Genomic DNA, 15000 nt, shown 5'->3' with positions numbered 1-15000 from the left:
TGGTCTTTTGGGTACCTGTCACTGTGGATATTCCTGCTTTGTTTCTTGTTGGGGGGGCGGGGTTATGAAATGGACTCACGGTAGAATGTCCAAGACTGGCCTCTAACCTGGATGAATTGAATAGTTGGGTATTGCTTCACTGTTAATTTTAGCCTGTTTCTTGTTCCAGCTGTGCTTATTTCCCTCTTAGCGCTTCCACTTTTTTTTTTTTTAATGGTTTATTTCTCAGAAGCTCCTGTTCAGTTTAATTATCACAAAATCAAGCAACTATTGAATTGTCCAGCCTGAGCTGTTTTTGACCAGACAGCTATGATAAAAGCTCCTCTTGATGTTTTAGATTTGTTTCTCAGTGAAAAGCTGAGGTGGGTAATGGTTCAGTCTGTTGTTTGCCTTCAATAATTATTACCACTGTAAAGACCTGAAAGTGCCATAGAGGTGACCATGCAAGTGTTTGAGAGTAGGTTTGTGTAGTAAATGGAAGCGTTGATAGGTGCCCGGATTGAAAACCACTTTGCGGTGCTATACTTGGTTAAAAAGAAAACTATGTTCAAAGGACTCTGCTCCTAAAGTACTGTGTCAGCTGTTTGTGGATGACATCATGAAGTCCTGCCAGTCCATCCCACAATACACCAGGCAGCATTACTGGTCGAGGTTTGTTAGTAAGCAATGTGCCCCTGACATTTTGACACTTTCCACCTCGGTACGGGTATTCAAAACATCTTGAAAAATGATGTCAAACCGAGAAGCTGTCAGCAGCCTTTTGAGTCACCGTGGCTTTGAGATGCAATTTGAGCAGCGAGTCGTAGAATATTAGCAACAGGAAATTGCAGGAGGGCTCTAGAAATGTGTCTTGACACACATGATACTGCTCTATCTGCCACTCTATGGATTCTTTATAGCACTGGTGGCACGAGAGCAAAGTTTTGAGGAGTAGTGAATAGCGATCCAAAGGGACTCTGTAGGTTGGAGAAATGTTGAAAGATAGATGTATGTTTGTTATTTAGGTCTAGGAAACCGAGTGAAAGCTGTGTAAATAACATGACCATAAATTTTCTTTTTCTTTTTTTTTTTTTGTGGCTGTGCTGAAGAGGGTATTTGTGTGGGAGGTGTGTTTTAAATGTTTCTCTTCGTCTGTGTTCCCTGCACCTTGCCATAATGCATCTTGAGAAAAGCAGAGCCTCTGTCAATGTCGGAGGTCGTACAAATATCAAGAAAGAAAATCAGACCAAAATGAACCAGAATGAAGCCTCATGTTGGAGGTCTGCTCAGCATTTTTGTTCATTATTCTTGCTTCAAGCATCAAACATTGATTATAAGAAAAAAAAAAATAAAGACTTTTTAAAATGGCTTCACTGTATCTTTTGCATTCGGTCATTACTGTTTAAGAAGTGTTTTTTTGAGCCTTTCGATGCAAGCCTGAAGTCCAGTTTGAGTACAACAACTGCACTGAAGTCAAGAGGAAGACGGTACTGGAAATAAAGCCTCAGCCTCTTTGAAGGTTGAGGCTGGTGCGGTGTTGGACTATATATTTTCTTGTCAACAAACCCCATGAAAAGACCAAAATCAACAAGGAGTCCATGTCTTGGTAATTTACAACTTTCTTAGCCTGTCCAATGTGTTCCTCTGAAGACATGCATCTTTAAAAATGGGTTGCAAATCTTTACAGTGTAATTGTTGTTTCCCTAAAGAAAGAAGAATCATAACTCTGACAGGAAGACATTTGTTTTCGACCGCTATTGGCTGCAGACAGTCAGTGCTCCAGTGAGTTTACGGCAGCCGGACACTGTGTGTGATTGACTCAAAATAATCTACACTGTCCATCTTCATTGTGAGGGGGGAGGGAGGGGGGGAATGTCGGCTAGTGCATCAGTGTTTAATTTAATATTTTCTAGGACGCAGAGGAATAAGTGACATCAGGCTTTGGCTATACAGAAAATATTTTGTATATAGGATCAATTCATGTTCAATTTGGGTATTTTGATTTGGTGAAATATTACCAGCCTAATAATTTTAGTGGTCAGATTACCATCAGTGTTATGAAAACTAGGCATATTCTTTGTTTTAATTATTGCTATTCTCTTTTATAGACTGAGCCCAACTCTACTGGCAAACGGTTATATATACAGATGGTGTACAGTTGATTGCATTTAATATAAAGTTAGCCAAAGAACTGCTATTGTGTTCGAGCCACCAAAAATAACCAAACACTATTTCAGTGCAAGTCTATGTTACAGCAAAAATTGGAAACAGAACTTTTGTAAACGCACAGAAACCTTCTATCAAGGTTCTTTGCATCCTGAACCTGGGGAATTGCTTCCCTTTTTCACTAAATCTCATGCTGATCAGGTGTAATATCAACAGCTCAACATTAGCAGCCTGAAATAGACGCCCTGTATATTTAAAGACTTATCCAGAGATAAGTGCTGCTAAAAGACCATGCAGTTTATATGTTCCCTCTGTACGTGCGTATCGGGATGAAAGGGGTTACTTTCTCTCTGTGCTGGTCTTGTGTGCCCTGTAGATACAGGGTGTAATCAACGAGGACTTAATTAGAGAGGACTCAGTGGGAGGCAGAGGACTCTTGGGACTCGCCCCGCAAAGTACAGAAATACACATTTCCTTAAAACATGGGACTCGTGTTCTCACTGCAATGTCTCTGCAGTGAGTTTCAAAGCTGAAAGCTCAGTTTAAGTTTGAGTCTAACGTTGAATAAATCAACACACATTGTGGTACATCACAAAATCATACAAATTGAAGGCCCTTTCTGGAGACCATTTTGTATTTCTCTGGTATTAGTAAATTATATACAGAATAAATACTGTATACCGCTCATAATTCAGTACTGTAAAGCGGTTCAATCCCAGATGGACATCCCATATGTGCAGGAGGAAGGAGAGGGAATAAGGGAGGCAGTAAGAGGGAGGAGAGGTTGGAAATAGAGGGATGGACATTATTTTGCAGTGAGCAGACTTTTTAGAGCTCCGTAAAAAAAACCCAGTCTGTATAACTCAGCAAGGAGGACGGATGCTCGGAAACTCTCTTTCCCTCGTACTTTCTTCTTGTTTCTCCCTTTTATTTTCCTCTCTGTCTTCTGCCCTGTGTTGTGCTGTTCAGAGGAGAAACCCAGGATAACACTTTCTGTAAGTATGTTTATGTTTGAAAATAATTTAAAGCAAGTTAAAACCACAGACAAATATGTAATGTATTTCAGAGCAGTCTGTGTATTTAAACTGACATGTTGAGTAAAGTTTCAAGTCTTATGATCCATTGGTTCATATTGTTTAAAGTTAGTTCATAAAACTAACATGTGGTGGTGGAATGTAAATAAGTATGTTTCAAGAACTCCAATTTTGTGATACTTTTACTTCACTTGAGTATTTCACCTTATACTTATACTCCACTACATTTCAGGGAGGAATATTTCACTATAATACTATAATCCATTACAATGATTTAACAGCTACAGTTACTTTATAGATTTTCAGTTCATAAGATATGGTATACGAGGACCTTTCCGTTTGATACTTTTAGTATAATTTGCTAATACTTTCAAAGTATTACTTAATTAAGATTTATAATGCAGGGCTTTAAATTGTAGTGGTATAATTTACATCGCTGAAATAACACTTACTTATAAAAGAATGCTTCTTTCAACCCTCAAGGTTTTTTCTTCATTCTATTTAAAGGTCAATGATGTAATGAATGTTCATCCTGTGTGTCTAATCTACTGTACTGTAGGTTACCTAATATGTATATGTTTATAATATGTTAATATGTAAGAATATGCTTAGAAATGGTCTAACCATTGCCAGAGGCACCATCTTTGCAACGTAATGCTTATTTTCAGAGACTAACTTTTCCAAAACGACCACGTCTGTCAGACTGAATTTGGAGTAAATGTGTAATTAATGATGGCCAAGACATCTACGATATTTCTATTTGATGTAAAGATGCAGTCATAAAAAATGCTGCTGTAAATTTAAGGAAGATTCAAGAGTTTGAGACATTGAGCACTCAAATGTCATGAAATGGCTTAATTGCATATGTAGTGTCTGATGGCCTTCAGTTGAAGGTAATGTGGACCCTCCAGTGAAATACGGGGAATGTAATTATGGCTATAATTATGAGGATTCAAGGGGCAGTGCTGTCCTATAGCTTTACATCTAAGGATGAAGACCCAGCCTACCATGTGGCCCAGCAGAGACCACACAGGGAGGGGGGTTTCACACCGTGTAATGTAAATCTGAGCGGCAGCAGGTTCACTATAGCATGATGCTGATTAGAAGCTTGTCGTTACAGCTTAGCACTGTATAATTATACTGTCTATTCTGAATGGTAACAGACTGAGCCCTGCACTACTGTATTTTTTTTGTTAGAGCTTGACTTCACATTGAGAAGAAGAAGGATGGAAGAAATATAATATTGGGTCAGGAAGTTTATTCATACAGTTGTACTGTCAGTAAATGCTGGTTTTACTGGAAGCAGAAATATCTTCCTCAGGTCTGCGCTGCTGTGGGCTGGTGTAGCCTACAACAGCTGCTGCCCAGTGTAAATATAGAGGCCACAGCCTCTGTGCTCACCCTGGAATATAGCTTCCTCCTGGCTTTGGTGTGGTGGATGGGTGGCCTCCCTCTACTTTACAAATTATAAGGCCTTCAGCACCAAACTCACTGTCTCCACCCCAAATAAGTAATGGCTGCTCAATTGCCTGCTAAAATAAATCTGGTCCTATGGGGAACGGCAGAAACCCTAGAAAAACCTGAGTGACGATGAATACTGAAGTTGCATTTCAGATGGAAACAGATGTTTAAAATATTGTTTTATTTTCTTAGTATGTGTCTGTTGCATAAAAGACTACTTGACAGGAGTTAGTATTGACAATGCGTCACAAGAAATATCTAAGAGGTCACAAGATTATTAAACGATAGACGAAAAAGAGAAGTTATACAAACTGGATGAAGTGTTCATTAGTAAGCTTTATGGTGCTGGTAGATGCTTTCTGTATCCTTTGGACAGAGTCAGGCTAACTGTTTCCCCCTTTCCAGTCTTTTACAAAGCTAAGCTAACCAATTCATGGCTCTAGCCTTTAGGGGTCTCAAGCATCTGTTAGATTAGATATGGAAATAGTTGTATTTCCTTATTTGATCCTAAATTCAAGATAGCCATTGTTGTTGTTACAGGACTCAGAGGAGAAGATGAAGTCCCGTTTGTTTTTTCTCGTCACCTGTGTGACCCTGCTCTCACTGTGTCACGCCACCCCTCTGTTCTACAACACATCAATGGACGGCAGCGGTGATGAAGCAGAGCTGGAGCTCATTTTTCCAACCTCTTTCTCCACTCGAGCACCTGTTCAGGTCTCTGCTGCCACTGGAGCTCCCACCCTGACCAGCACCATCACCAACACCATCACCACCACCATGATCCGCCTGAAGGACTTCGTCCTCACCCGAGTAGTGGACTTCCTGCAGGAGAATCTGCTCATCATCATCGTCGTGACCTCTCTTCTCATCGTCATGGTCTTCATCATCTGCTGCGCCTCTGCCATGAGTCATAAGCGCAAGCTGGAGGCCTTCAAACCCCCTCCTCAGCCAAACAAGAAGTCTGTGGCTGATAAAACCGGCGCACGCAAAAATTCAAGCGAGCCCCAGGAGAGGCCGTACGCCGTCGACCACGTGAAGAGGGTGCAGACTCAGAGCATGGCCTCCCCCAAGCACCTGCGCGTGCCCTCCAAGGCTCTGGTGGGTGAGAGGGGCAGGGACGTCAGGTCGTCGCCCCGCCAAGAGGTCAGAAAGGTCAGGGAGGCAGAGGAGGTGGAAAGGCAGAGAGAGGAGCCCAAGCACAAAGAGCAGCCAAAGCACAGGGAGGAGGTGCAGCAGAGCTCCAGCCCCAGCACCAGCTCTGGTCATTCAGTCTGCACCTGCCACCTGAAGAAGGCCCACCACTAGGGCATGGTCAAGGCTGATGTTGGCTTAAGAGGGGAAATGTTGCAACCACGACATAAAAACAAGATCAGACAGGTTGGTTATATTGCCCACATATGGAAAAATATATAGAAATGCATTTGTGATTCAAATCTGGTATGCCCATTTACAACTTCCACCAATAAATGTATTTGTGAGGCTCATGCCCAATGATTAAACAGTTAAAACTACAAGTTCATGAATATATCAACTATGGCGTGATTAAAAAATGTAATTGATAGAAGATATGTTACTAGAAATCATAAATAAAATACTAAATTGTGTTGCTGCATAAATCCTGTCTATAAAAGTTGCATGTCACAGTTTTTGATACATACAAAGATTAAAAAGCCAACACTTTGCAACATGCCAACAACCTTTAAACCTTCAAAGTGGCTCAGTGGTCTGTTTGTCCGTAGTCTACCTGTGGTCACACAGTTGTTTTTTATCAGTGATTGCCACAGTAAGTAGTCTTAACCTCCTTATATCATATCACTGTGCCTTTTGAAGTAGCATCACTTGAAACTGCGAAAGAAACATTTTTCTTATAAATCTGTTTATTTTAAGAGAAGAAAGACAAGAAAAACAATATTTTGAAGATAATTAAGAATGGGAATCCTGTATTTTCCATGTTCTATAAATTGAAATGATAACAAAAAAAGTATTTGTGTGTTTTTAATACCGAGATGTATAACTCCATATGCCTGCCTATAGACAGAGGAACCTCCTCAGTATGTCCTGCTGTACCTTGTGGCATCTTTTCAGCAGCTAAAAGCTTTGGCTGAACCAGTCTGTCATTTAAAGAAAAACCTTTGCTGCTGTAAATAAAGCAAAGTGAGAATCCAGTAAACTTGATTTGTTGGATAAGTAACAAAACTATCTCTTTATATTTACATTCATATTTACTTCATTTTGCATAATGTTATTTTGTTTTATATCATATATTTTATTTTCCTTTACAAACCTAATTCACAAAGATTTACACCAAAAGCACAGTTTGCAACTGTGTTATTTCTGAGAAGTTTAAGTAAAAACATACATATTATCTGTCTATATATTTATTTGGTTAATAGTTCTGACGTGCCTTCAGCATGAAACGTAGGGGTTCTGGGGTATAACAACTTTGTGGATCAGGTTTGTTTTTATAAGAAGTAATACTTGTGTTTAAGATAAATCATGTGTTTTGTTTTTAACGTAATAATTTGTACGGAGATAAGTAGTTGGATATTTTGCTGGTGTAACAGGTTTAACTTTAACTTATGGTGGCTAAAACAATATCTAAAAATCAAAAGCTGAGACATATTTGTAAAATTCATCTGATATAATTTGAATAAAAATTCAGATTACACTGGAGAAGATACATCCAACTCACTGTCCCATTAAGGTTATGACTCTAAGCATCTTAACCAAGTTTGAGTTTGTATGATTAAAGGGCCAGACTTTTGTCATGTTTAAAACTCTTTAACCTCAGATTGATGTCATCACATGTTTTAACACAGATGATTCCTATAAGTGACAGTTTATTGTTTACAAAATGGCAGTTTTCTTTGGTTATGTTGAATAAAATTGTTGATAATTATGTTTTTGTCATTATTGAAAATGGTGGATAGAGTTTCATGATGAAAGACAATGCAGACCAAAAGAAACCTAAGATAAGAAACGTTTTTAAAAAAAGAGGATACTTTTGTGCACAACTTAAAGCAAGGAATCTGTCTTTCTGTCTGTGTATTTGGGTATGTTTTTCACATATCTCGAGAACAGTTTATCTCATCTTCTTCACACTTGGCGGGTGTATTGCTGTTGACCAAAGGAGGGTAATTTGGACACTAGACACATTTAATACTTAAAAAAACTCTGAATAAACTCTGTGAAGCAGCGGGGGCGGAGCTTCAGGGCTCTGCAGACTCGAACGTGTTGTCGACAGACAGCAGAGAGCGGCTTATTGACTGCACTTCACTTTCAACTCATCAGCACTCTTGTCATTGTTTGCGCTGTTCGTGTTGTTAGCACCGTTAACAGTTAGGTGCTAATTGTCGGCCGTCGCCCATCGATGTTTAAAGTACATAAAGTCGCCATGTTGAGAGCCGTGAATGGAGGCAGTCCTCTGGCCCGCACTGACTGAATCTATGTTCTGAATTTCCTTATAGCTTATTTAATAATAAAACTATTAATACCACAATACCACATGTTCAATGTCGTACATTCATTTTTTTCTTTCAAGTGAAGAGTGACACAGAGGCATTATCAGCACAATGTTCTTGAATTTACTTAAGGTCTGTTCGAGGTGGAGTGAGTAGAATCTGAATCTGCAGTGGTTACCAACTCGATAAGTCAAGTCATGGTTTCTTTATCTGGCTGTGAGCGTGTTCACATAAAAGGCCCAAGTTTGCAGCACATGACCAATCACCACCATGGACAAGTCTGCTGTCAGCAGAGCGCCATATTTTATGAATGGAACTAACTGTAAGTTTAAAGAAATACAAACTAGTTAAAAACACCATCCAGGCTGAAAGCAACACAGCAGCAGCTGCTAAATTAAGAAAATAAAATAAAAGAAGTTACTGTGATGCTGAAATGCATTCTTTTCATATAATAGAACAGAAGATACCTTATTCATCCCGGTATACACACGTTATAGTCAGATTTATTGTGTGTGATATGGGGCAGTGATATTATAATCTGTTGATTTACACATTCCCACAGTCGACGATTTTTTGCTAGCTGTGCTTCCTGCATTTGCCAGTTTAACCTGTGTTGCTTTTAGTCTGGATTAAGACTTTAACTTCTTACATGTTGCACTGCTGTGAGTGCTTATCGATCCTGTCTTTTTTCTTTAAACCATGACCAAAATCTTTTGCAAACTTTAGCTAAGCACTTTTAGTTAACCAAAGCAATGAGCTGGCAGAATATAATGTAGTGTTTAGTTTTATTGTTATACTGATGGCAGGTCACCTGTCCATCGGTATAACATTCACACACATTCACACACTCCACTGAGCCACAATCGCCCCATTACATTCCAGGATTCTTATTCAAACCCAGGGAACGTTTGAATTTGTTCCAGGCCGAGAGTTTCTTTTTTTTCTTCCCCTCAAAGTCTTTCAGCACCTCAAGATTTGGTGAATCATTGGGGGCGTACTTCTCCTGCTTCCTGGTCTTGTCTTGGTTCTCTTCTTTGACCTTGTCATGGTCAGTTCGGAGGCTCTGACTGACCTCCTCAGGCTGGAGCTTAGTGACCTGCACCTGGTTGGTTGAGGCCTGTTTTTCCTTGAGATCTTCTCTTTCTCAGAAGCGTTGTCCTTCAGGGTCTTGATCTCCTCCTCCACATATTTCTTCTCAGCCATCAACTGCTTTATGGCCTTCAGGTCTTCTTTGGCCTTCTCAGCTTTGGACTGTGTTTCTTTCTCAAGCTGTTTCTGAAGGCTGTCGCTCTTTTCTCTTTCAGCCTCAAGCTCAGTTTCCTACCTCAGATTGATCATATCTCAAAGTTTCAGCTTCTGAAGTTCTTGTTGGAGAGCTTCACTTATATCTTTCTCAACCTGGATCTCTGCTGACAACTTTTCTTGACTGATTGCTTGAGCCGCTTTGAGCTCCCTCACTTCTTCGTGCAGGGTGCTGTTTTTCTCCTGTAGGAGCTTATTTGTCTCCACTTGTTTCTGGAGAGAGTCTGTTTATATCACCTGTCTCTCCAGTTCAGTGGTAAGCTGCTTCACCTTCTCCTCCTGACAGCCGCTGATGGTTTCAGCCCTTTGCAGCTTAGCCTTCAGGTCCTCCAAGTCTTTGAAAAACGTCTTCTGTTTCTCAGAGACATATTTCTGTAGGGTTTGGATCTCCTCCATCTGGTGAACCAGAGCGTCCTTCTCAGCCATCAGCTGCTTTGTGGCCTCCAGGTCCTCTGACATCTTTCTGCTTTCAACCTTGAGCTCATCTTCACAGCTCATGTTGGGCTGATGTTTAAGTTTCAGCTGCTCAAGTTCTAGCTGGAGAGCTGCATATTTTTCTCTATTTTTTCGCAATGGAATTATGATCTCATGTGCAAAGTGCAAGTATTGTGGTTTGTTAATGCACATCGTATTTACCAAATCCATCTTGATATGGGTACACATATATGAAATTTCTTTAAAAAAATCATTACAAATGTTTTAAAATGTGATTAAGCATTGCTAAATGTCTGAAGCAGAAAAAAATGTTGTAAATAAAGTTTGAGCTTAATCATAAATGGGTCAGCTCTTGGAAGATCAAACATCAAAGATAACAGCACAACAGCACAAAGGCAAGCGTAACCCAGTGGTGGATGAAACGTGAGCTCTGGCAGTGCCTTGCACCAGTGTCAGATTCCCCGCTCTATTGTCAACGAGGTGCTAAATAATTCGAGCAAATACTACCCCTTCACTTTCACTCTTCCCACCAGGTGATGGGAAGACACACGGCCACGGGACCACCCACCAAGGCTCTTCGTCCACGGCCTGTTAGATACATTCACTCTCTGTTTGAGTTCAAGGATCCTTGGTCACCTCAGATAAGGAATATTTGATACACCTGTATCTTTTATTTCTTGTTTTTTTTACATAGATTATCTCACCTTGAAGTTTTTTCTCTGTGAATTTGAACTCTTTTCAATGTCTGCCACTGACAAGCAATATGACCTCTCAATCAATTTGAATGGTGAAGAGGATCCAGAATAGGTAATGCAGCACCTTAAGGCTGTCGTTAAACTTTGATGAGCATCTGCCAGGAATTCTCAACAACAGCAGTAGTTATATCTTTAGCAAGACGGTGGATCATGTAAGGACCACAAGCCTGCCCATCTCCTCAGAGGAGCAGATGATACAGGAGAAGAAAATGGTAAGTGCTAAGCCTTTATTTACTTTTTTGGTGGTGCATTCTATTAAGTCACCCTTTGTCACAGGTTTACATAAAGCCATTTGTTACAATTAATAAACCGTACATAAAGGGTGCTTTCTGTTAAAGCAAGTGAGAGATGTGTCTAATGCGGTTGTCTCTTCTCCCTTATTCCTGGCAGTGAGTCATGCTTTGGTGCCGATGTGGTGTCCTACTGGTACTCTGTCCTCTAGCCTGCCTCATAACGTTTCCCTGTCCTCCTGGCTGCTGCTGTCCTCGCCCAGGATTCCTGGTTTTGTGCGAGTCCCTGGGTCTCAGGTCACTTCCTCGCTCTGTCCCTCTCAGTACCTCGGCTCTATCTGTGGCCAGAAACCAGCTCTGTAACGTGGACCACCTACTTCGGCCCTTCTCTGACCTGCAGGAGCTGAGCCTCAGTCATAACCTGCTGGCCCGCTTCCCACGTGGCCTGCCCTCAAGCCTGGAGTCCCTGCTGCTGCAAGAAAACCGCATCACTTATATCACCTCAGGTGCCCTGCGACAACTGGGGAATCTCACTCGCCTGGATCTGGAGGACAACCGCATCCGTGCCATTCAACCCGGGGCACTCCTAGGTCTTAACAAGCTACAGGTCCTGACTCTGAAGGGGAACAGGCTTACAAGCCTCCCTCTGAATCTTCCTCCATCACTGACCCATTTAGACCTCTCTGCAAATTGCATCTCTGTCCTGGACCTGCCCTCGCTGTCTGCCCTGGTCAACCTGCAGGTCCTGAAGATCAACAGCAACTGCCTGCGTTCAGTCCCAGAGAGCGCCTTTGACAGTCTGCCACGTCTCCGATCCGTGGACCTCGCCAACAACCTGTGGGTGTGCGAGTGTGACATCTTGTATCTTTACCGCTGGCTGCTGAGTGGTCGGCTGAAGATGGCCACAGACCTGGTGTGCACCGAGCCGGTCCACCTTGCTCACCGCCTGCTCCTGAACCTCTCCGTCATGGCTATCTGTCCTCGTGTCCTGAAGCCAAATGAGAGGAGCCACCAACTGGACCTTAACTCAGCATTGGAAGGAAAGCTGGAGACGCTGGCGGTGGAGCCCACAGGACCAAGCTCATTGAAAAACAGGAGGTATTTGGGAAGCTTGTCAGGGCGAAAATCACAAGAAACCACTGTGGGACTTCTTTTAAAAGATGTTCACAAGACTTGTGTGTTGCTTAGTCACTACTCTTTAGAGACCCTTACCTATGAGGAGTGTTTGTCCCTAAATAAAACACAATCAGTCAGCCCACCCCATTTAAAAAACACTACTCCTACCCCTGATGAGGAACAGAAATGCAGAGACAACATCACAGGTCGGACCCCCCAGAATAATGCAACCTCAGCGGAAGGGACTCAATCTTTGCTCTCCACCAACAGAGATGCACTCTGGCCCACTCGCAACCCACAACCCTTCACACAACAAGACTCTGCAGTGGTCATCTCTCTGCTCGTTGTGCTATGTGTATTAGTAACTCTCCTCATGCTGGCAGTGCTGCTTGTACTAAAAAAAGTACTTTTGCGCCAACAGAGGGTGGCTCCGCTTGATGTAGGCTCTGGTGGATGATATCGACACAGACGCACTGAAAATGTTTTTAATAACTTGAGTCACAATAAGCACACAGTCTCACACAATATTCTGCATCAGGATTTTGTATACGTACTTAAGCTGCCGACCTAAATGCATTTACAAATGGAATCCTCCATGTGGGATCAGCAAATAGCCAAATACTGCCTAAATGCCAAAAATAAAATAAAAACACACTGGCCCATAGTTTCTGATTCATGACCTCTTTGTGTTCTGTGCAGGAAACCCCATCACTCCCAGAAGAGGTTGCAAGACCTGATGTGGTATTATGGTAACCAATCTTCCAAACAGCACTGCAGAGAAATATTACATGGCTGGCACTGAGACATGATAGACAAGTTAATAACTCATTAACTGCTGGTGTGCACTTGTTACTCCTTCTTGTCCTGCTGTTTTATTCTGTAGTCTGACAGCGCTGCTTTTATGGCATCTTCTGCAAGCACTGAAAGAAAAAGAATGAGGAGGTTTTAGAGGCACTTTGAGCATGAAATCAAGCATTTATTTTACCAAGAAACTTTCAGCCAGGAAACAAATTATAGGAAAACCTTAAGAAGTGAGTTGAGAAACGGCAAACTGAATAGTTTAAAATATATGAAAACTGGGCATGCCTGGGAAATTGTACACTTAAACAGTGCTCTCCACCACCATCACTGAAACACCAAAGCAGGGAATATCTTTTGGGATAATGGTGATCATTCCTCCAGTAGAGTTTCAGTAATGTGTACGGTCTATAAAGGAGCATTGACGGTGCTCAAGTGGCTCGCCGTGAACTGACATTTTGGATTTTTCTTTCTGTCTAATAAGCGTTCAGGTGTTTGAAAAAGAACTTACTGGAACAATGAAGCTTGACTGGCGGAAGGCAGAGTTCTTTGGCAATGTCAGTGTTCCTGATCTTCAGAGCCTCATCAACCTACAGGATTAAACCACACTTCAACAAAAACAAAAGACTCGCAAAGCAATTATTCTACTTTCCTTTTCATCAGTGTTATACAAACTCACCGACTTCCCCTTCACCCACTCTGTTGCAAGAGAGCTGGAAGCAATGGCTGATCCGCAGCCGAATGTCTTGAACTTTGCATCAACAATCTTGCCATTTTCATCCACCTGGATCTGAAAACAATACACAATCAAACCTAGTTGAACAATAGGAAGTGGGCAGTCATGACAGCTGCATTTGACCTTCACCGTACCTGTAGTTTCATTACATCGCCACAGGCTGGTGCACCCACCAATCCGGTCCCCACATTCTTGGCGTTTTTGTCTAGAGTTCCCACATTTCTTGGGTTTTCATAGTGGTCCACCACCTTGAAGAACGTGACCAACAAAAGATAATAACGTTACATCACTGCTTTGTTGTTTTGAGTGTTGAAAAGATCAGACAACACACGTAACGTTACATAACTGAATAAAACGCACGTGACATTCATTGGTTACAATGACGAGCTAGAAGCACGTTTGATTAACGTTAGTTACCTTTATGTGATATGAACAGAGAGCGTTCAGCTCCGGGCTCAATAGCCGTCTGGTAAACAACAACAGCGAGGACGTGGAGTTTCGTAAAGAGACAATCGCCATGTTGAGATACCGATGTTTACCGGAAATCAACGAGTGAGCACGAGAGAGGACGGCCACTCTTTGTTGACAAACATGTAAAGAAGGAAGGTATCACAGAGGAAGGAGCCCCTACTAGCGGCTAACAGCAGCACTGTTAGTGGGTCCACGGTGCGTTCAGGCTCCACCTCTCACGATACGCCTTCTTGTGGGTTGTTACCAGGCAGACAGACTTCCAACATGGCAGCATCGAGCAACGCAGAGCAAACGCATTTGCAGGACATGGAGGAGGGAGACGCAGGGATGGAGGAGAGAGACATGGGGTCGGACGAAGAAGAGGAGGACGGTATGGGAGTAGAACATTCAGAAGAGGAAGAGGACAATTCGTCGGAAGACGAGAAAGAAAATGAAGCAGAGATCCAACGGTTGGAGGAGCAGGTAATCAACCAACAACCAAGCTGAGTTCACGAACGTTAGCTGAGGAGCTAACGAGAATGAATGGGTTCGAACGGTAAACAGTGTCAGCTACAACGAACCAGCAACGCTTTAAAACTACCAGCTGTTCTCTCCTGCTCTGGTTTAATGGAAGCAATAAATACAATAAACAGCTGCTGTTCTCCTAAACAATTAGGCGCGTATGATACGTCATTCAATAACCTAGCCGTCGTGATTAGCTGACCTGCTAATCTGTGATGCTAATGGCTTCTCGTGTTATACGCGCCTTTTTTTTTACTATCTCAGTCCAGTGGGACGTTACAGCGTTCAGTGTAGTTTAGTTAGAAAGTACATGTGCACATATAAAGTACTTATTGTCCTAAATTGTGTGTCACGCTTAAAGTGTTTAAATTGCTGTATTAATAACACCTCACTACAATGTTTGTCAGTAGCGTTAAGTTAAATCTGTTGCAGTTATGCTGTAGTCTTTGCTTCCACTTAAACATTTAAGAGAAACCACATTTATAACAAATTTGCACTCAGTCTATATCAGGTATCAGCCAAGTGTACCTAATAAACTAACAGGATAACCCTGCA

General features: G+C 41.8%; 4 protein-coding genes across 5 annotated transcripts in view; 3 read left to right on the top strand and 1 right to left on the bottom strand.

Moving 5' to 3' along the window:
• coro1ca (coronin, actin binding protein, 1Ca) overlaps positions 1 to 1347 on the top strand; it is a 32634-nt gene extending 31287 nt beyond the window's left edge. For both annotated transcript variants that reach the window (XM_068702811.1, XM_068702810.1), the window contains one exon: positions 1 to 1347. This exon is cut by the window's left edge and continues 1439 nt beyond it. The gene's annotated coding sequence lies outside the window, so the exon portion shown is untranslated.
• Positions 1348 to 3063: 1716 nt separating this feature from the next.
• On the top strand, positions 3064 to 6227 carry tmem119a (transmembrane protein 119a). The gene is made up of 2 exons (XM_068703900.1): positions 3064 to 3140; positions 5181 to 6227. The coding sequence occupies exon 2, from the start codon at positions 5196 to 5198 to the stop codon at positions 5943 to 5945; it is 750 nt and encodes a 249-aa protein (XP_068560001.1). The 5' UTR covers positions 3064 to 3140; positions 5181 to 5195; the 3' UTR covers positions 5946 to 6227.
• A 6183-nt stretch (positions 6228 to 12410) lies between these two features.
• iscua (iron-sulfur cluster assembly enzyme a) lies at positions 12411 to 14060 on the bottom strand. Its single transcript, XM_068702948.1, has 5 exons — positions 13891 to 14060; positions 13608 to 13721; positions 13417 to 13527; positions 13249 to 13327; positions 12411 to 12859 (listed from the first exon to the last, which is right to left on the bottom strand). Exons 1-5 carry the CDS (start codon positions 13990 to 13992, stop codon positions 12789 to 12791), a joined length of 477 nt encoding a protein of 158 aa, XP_068559049.1. The 5' UTR covers positions 13993 to 14060; the 3' UTR covers positions 12411 to 12788.
• Positions 14061 to 14199: 139 nt separating this feature from the next.
• The window catches only part of sart3 (spliceosome associated factor 3, U4/U6 recycling protein), a 10218-nt gene continuing 9417 nt past the window's right edge, over positions 14200 to 15000 (top strand). The window contains exon 1 of the mRNA XM_068702945.1: positions 14200 to 14406. Within this exon, the coding sequence (XP_068559046.1) occupies positions 14209 to 14406 (198 nt within the window). The 5' untranslated portion in view covers positions 14200 to 14208. The remainder of the gene's footprint in view (positions 14407 to 15000) is intronic.

Source organism: Cebidichthys violaceus, unplaced genomic scaffold, assembly GCF_023349555.1.
Source record: "Cebidichthys violaceus isolate CVI_PGR_0920_01 unplaced genomic scaffold, fCebVio1.0.p SCAF_9, whole genome shotgun sequence".
Classification (NCBI taxonomy): domain Eukaryota; kingdom Metazoa; phylum Chordata; class Actinopteri; order Perciformes; family Stichaeidae; genus Cebidichthys; species Cebidichthys violaceus.
This window is presented reverse-complemented; position numbering and strand designations above follow the sequence as displayed.